The 4,913-nt window shown below is 38.4% G+C and overlaps 1 protein-coding gene across 1 annotated transcript; it reads right to left on the reverse strand.

Moving 5' to 3' along the window:
- Positions 1 to 1,819: 1,819 nt before the first annotated feature.
- On the reverse strand, positions 1,820 to 4,710 carry LOC138916518 (olfactory receptor 5A1-like). Its single transcript, XM_070229150.1, has 2 exons — positions 4,705 to 4,710; positions 1,820 to 2,782 (listed from the first exon to the last, which is right to left on the reverse strand). Exons 1-2 carry the CDS (start codon positions 4,708 to 4,710, stop codon positions 1,820 to 1,822), a joined length of 969 nt encoding a protein of 322 aa, XP_070085251.1.
- Positions 4,711 to 4,913: the final 203 nt, after the last annotated feature.

Genomic DNA, 4,913 nt, shown 5'->3' on the forward strand with positions numbered 1-4,913 from the left:
GGATACATAGATGTTTTAGGAAGTTCCCACTCATGGTTTGATGTCCTTCAGGTAACCTTACTTTTAGGGAGAAAGGTATTGATGGGTTAATGACTTAATTATTTGATTTAAAACTCGATAATTGGTTAGTAGTTATTTATTCACTCTCATAAGAACTTTAAAAATTTAATGTTTTAACCTGCATAGATTCTTAAGATAGATTTAAATATGTAACACCAAAAGTGTAGAAGTTGGGCGCAGGGACAAGCAATGAAGGACATGTTTCCTGTCAGTAAGAACCATTTATGTTCCACACATGACACTTTGTGAACTCAAAGATGGATTGTTGCTACCCTGGAAGGAACGTGGCAGAACAAAATATGCCCAAAGGTTCTATCTGTGACATGGAGATAATTTCTCACCTGCAAACCGCACATGGTAGTAGAAAAAAATCACATCTATACAATGTAACTAATTAAGTGTAAAGAGTTGTGTAAATAATAATGTAACATGTACGAAGTTTAGCCTACAACCTCTTGTCTGAAGAAAAATCTCTCTTTAAAATTTTCTTTAAATTCTCTTAGTTGGACTCTCCAAGGCTGGTGGCTCTGCTTCTCCCTGGTCATACTGAAGGCCCTGGAGTTCCTGTGAAGCTCCCATCTCTGGGACTCAGGCTCTGCCTCCCTAGACATACCATAACAGCCTTCGTTTCTTAGTCTTGCATGATCTTTGGAAGCTACCATGAAGCTTGCTCTAGGCTACCTATGACCAGAAATTGATGCCTTTGACTTCTTTCTAGCCTCTGAGACTCTCCCCAACTCTTGACCTTAAAATTGCCCCTTCTGGGAGCCAGCCCAGTGGCATAATGCTTAAGTTCTGTGCATTCTACATTGCAGCCCAGGTTCACGTGTTTGGATCCTGGGCATGGGCATACCGCTCATCAGCTGTTCTGAGGCGGCAGCCCACACACAAAATAGAGAAAGACTGGCACAGATGTTAGCTCAGGACTAATCTTCCTCAAGCAAAAAATGAAGAAGGCTGGTAATGAATGTTAGATCAGGGTGAATCTTCTTCAGGAAAAAAAAAAAAAGCCCCTTCTTTCTACCATTCCTTTCTCCCAACTGTTTTTCACAATTTACTTCACAAGAAATTTCGAAGAGTAATATAAATGGAACAAGATTATTTGGAAATAAAGCCAGACCAATCCTTCTCCCTCTCCTCTCCTTTTGTCTACTCTCCTGCCTTAACCTTCCAGCCTCTCTCTTTCCCTCTCTTCCCTTTCTCTCTCCTCTCTTTCTCTCTGTGTATGTGTCCCTCTCTGTTTCTTTCTCTCTTTCCAGCTTTCTCTTTCTGTATCCCTCTCTCTAATGCTGACTTTCTCTCTCTCTGTTTAGAATTAAGATGATAAAGTATTCACTTTAAATTATTTTTAACTTTCACACATAAAAATTTATACATTATTTTATTTTCTTTTTATAGAAATATAAATAATGCTGAAAAATTGAAAATAAATAAAAGCAATCATAAAAACTGTAGAGGAAAGAATCATGTGCATGACTTCCTAGGGTCTTGTCATTTGTCTGCAATAGTGATAACAGCTATTGGAAGCTGTGTTCTCAAAAGGAAGCTTTTCATCTACTTGGGTCTAGCAAACTGATTTCCATGTTGATGACATTGCCTCAGACAGATCACTTGCTGGTGGAAGCTAAATATAATGGCAACAGAAATCAAGGAGTCAGGTTTTCACTTCTCTATACTTAGTCTTGTGACCTACAAAAGTTTACTTGAATGTTCTTACCACTGTTTTCCTTCTTAGGGTAACACCTGCTCAAATATGTTCTTACTGAAGTAAATGTTTTGCCCTCTTTATCACTCTCTTGAGGGCCTCTTTGATCTCCTTGTTCCTCAGACTATAGATAAGAGGGTTTAACATGGGGATAAGGATAACATAGAACACTGACAGAACCTTGTCTTGTTTCTCAGAGTGACCAGAGTTAGGATGCATGTACACTGAGAGGCCTGTTCCGTAGAAGATTGTCACAACTACCAAGTGGGAGGCACAGGTATTGAAGGCCTTGGCACTACCTTTTACGGAGGATATTTTCAGGATGGAAGCTGCAATGAAACTATAGGACAAGAGAATAACAAGAAAAGAACCGAACCCAATAAAAAAAGCTACCAGAAAAAGAATCATTTGGCTGATGAAGGGATTGGAACAAGACAAGGATATGATGTGGGTTATGTCACAGAAGAAATTTGGAATGATATTGGGCCCACAGTAGTAGAGATGAAAGCAAGGGATTGTTTCCGCTAAGCTACTAAGGAAACCACTCCCACAGGCCCCAGCAACCATCTTCTGACAGAGGCCAGGAGCCATGACCGCTGAGTACTGCAGAGGCCTACGAATAGCAACATATCTGTCATAGGCCATGGCAGCCAAGAGACAGCACTCCGTCAGACACATCCAGGATGCAACAAAATACTGGGTGGCACAGGCAATGAATGAAATCATTTTTTCCTCTTTTAGGAAGTCTGAAAGCATCCTTGGGCTGGTGGAAGAAGAATAGCAGATGTCTATAAATGACAGGAAACTGAGAAAGAAGTACATAGGTGTGTGCAGGTGGGAGTCCATCCTGATTAGGATGATGAGACCCAGGTTCCAGAGGAGGGTCACAAGGTAGATCCCTAGGAAGACTGGGAAGAAGATAAGTTGCAGCTCTTTTTCATCTGAGAGTCCCAGGAGAACAAACACGGCCACGGAAGTGTGATTTCTATTTTCTTCCATGGTCCTGCTTGTTGAGATCTGCTGAGAAAAAGTTGAAAGAAGGAAATGGATTCATTTTCAAAAAACTCAAAAAAAGTGTTTTCATTTCTTCCCAGTCACACAGCTCACTAAATATACATCTTAAATCATCAGTGTTGAATTAATCTGTGTCTTTTATGTATATTCACCAAACTTAACTAAAAGTTTTCTTGCATAAATAGTCATTTTCTTTGGGGGCAAAACACAGTAAATGAACATGATTAGTACATTATCTCCTAAAATGTCTTAATTTCATGTTTTTCCCTTACAATTTTACAAATATATGAGAATTAGAAATAGAGTAAGGTAGGAAAATGCTGCCAGATCTCTATATTGTGAAACAGAAGGAGTATGATAAGTCCTGGCTCTGAATTTAATTCAGTGCTTGAAAAAGTCCCTGAATCATGCTGGACCTTATAGTTAAGTGATGACAAAGTAGGGGCTCTTTAAAATCTCCTTGGGAACTAATATTCAATTAATGTAATCAGGAAGGTGGACAATTCTGTAACTGCCTTTCTGCTCTCATAATGCCTCAAGAGACATAAGAATAATGCAATGATATGGTGGGAAGAGTCACATACCAAGAGGCAGTTTGGAAATAGATGTGACTTACACTTCTTAATGACGCTAAGAAGGCTCAGAGAAGTTAGATAAGACAAGGTTGTAAGGGTCATTATGCACCCATCATTGCAGATGAAGATTTTTATTTCCTCAAATCAGAGATACTTATAAGTTAAACTGTGTAGGATAGTGATTCTTGATCTTCTTCGGGTCAGTGATACTTATGAAAATGTTGGAAACTTTAGGCACAGTATCCAGGACACTGCAACTACTTACCACCTTTACATGTGGTTTTATTGGATTCTCAATCACACTCCAGTCTATTCATGATTCCCAGGTAAAAGACTTCTGCAAATAAAAGTGACTTGATCTCATGTAAGAGTTGAGATGTTTAGGAATGGATATGGAGATTAGGAAGCAGACGCAGGATTTCTGGAAGTTCTTTCTCTTTTTCTTATTGGAGCCAGTCCAGGGAAGGCAAGCACTAAGTCTTCAGGCCAAATGATAAACAGCCAAAAAAATATTTTTGCCTCAGGCACTGTATACCCTCTTCAAGATGCAATAGCAGTCATCTCTTCAGATAATTATTAGAACATCTCCCAACACATACACATTTTTATTCAGATGAACTCTAACTAGAAGGAAAATAATGGGAAGCTGTGAAAGGTAGAAAATAGATATCAAATATTGCCTGGGAGTTGTGTACATGGATAAAATTAGAAGTCTTGGAGATTTCACTGGAGAAAGGCTGTGACATTAATGGAATAAGCTATGTCTGTGAACTATAAACATGTGTCAACATTAGCCATCCATAATGTCTTCCTTCTCCAAAAACATTTCCTAACCTCCTAGTTCCAAAAATTATTGAAAAGAAAAAAAAAATCCCCATAGAAGCATAAGGCTGTAGACTGAGAAGTAATGTAGAAGTATGAATTTCCTAAGATCAAATCAGTCATTGTTTCATGGTGCACTGTTTTGAGAAAAATTCTGAAGGAATGAAGAGATTAATTAGAAAAGAAAATCAAGATATTTTCCATCAACATAGAAGAAGAAATGGGAGCAGATAGACTATGTATTTACCAACCTAGACGTAGATGTGGTTCTGTCCACAGAGAGACTGAATGGAGGGAGAGTTTTGTGAGGACAGAGCAAAAAATTGTGTTCTTCATCATCATCACCATCACCATCTTAGCCAACAGTCATGACGACAAAAAGATTTATTGAGCAGTTACAATATGTGCTGTTCTTCTCCTTCTACTCATGGATAAATTCATAGCTTCCTGTAATGTCTACTCATTCAATATGGTAATCTTAAGCCTCACGTGCTGTCTACTAAACGCAGATAGTACAATGAAAATTACCTCCATATTTGTATTATATTCCTCTGGAACCCCAATTAGAGGTGTGTTGAAACTTCTTCCTCTACCTCCCACATCACTGAAACATTCATTATTTGTATGTCTCTACTGTGTTCTGTTTAATTTTTACAGATCTATCTTCCAGTAAGTTCATTCTATTGTAAGTTGTGCGAATTGCCTAAGTCATCCATTGAACTTCAAATTTCAATCAT

Source organism: Equus caballus, chromosome 12 (assembly GCF_041296265.1).
Source record: "Equus caballus isolate H_3958 breed thoroughbred chromosome 12, TB-T2T, whole genome shotgun sequence".
In the NCBI taxonomy this organism is placed as follows: domain Eukaryota; kingdom Metazoa; phylum Chordata; class Mammalia; order Perissodactyla; family Equidae; genus Equus; species Equus caballus.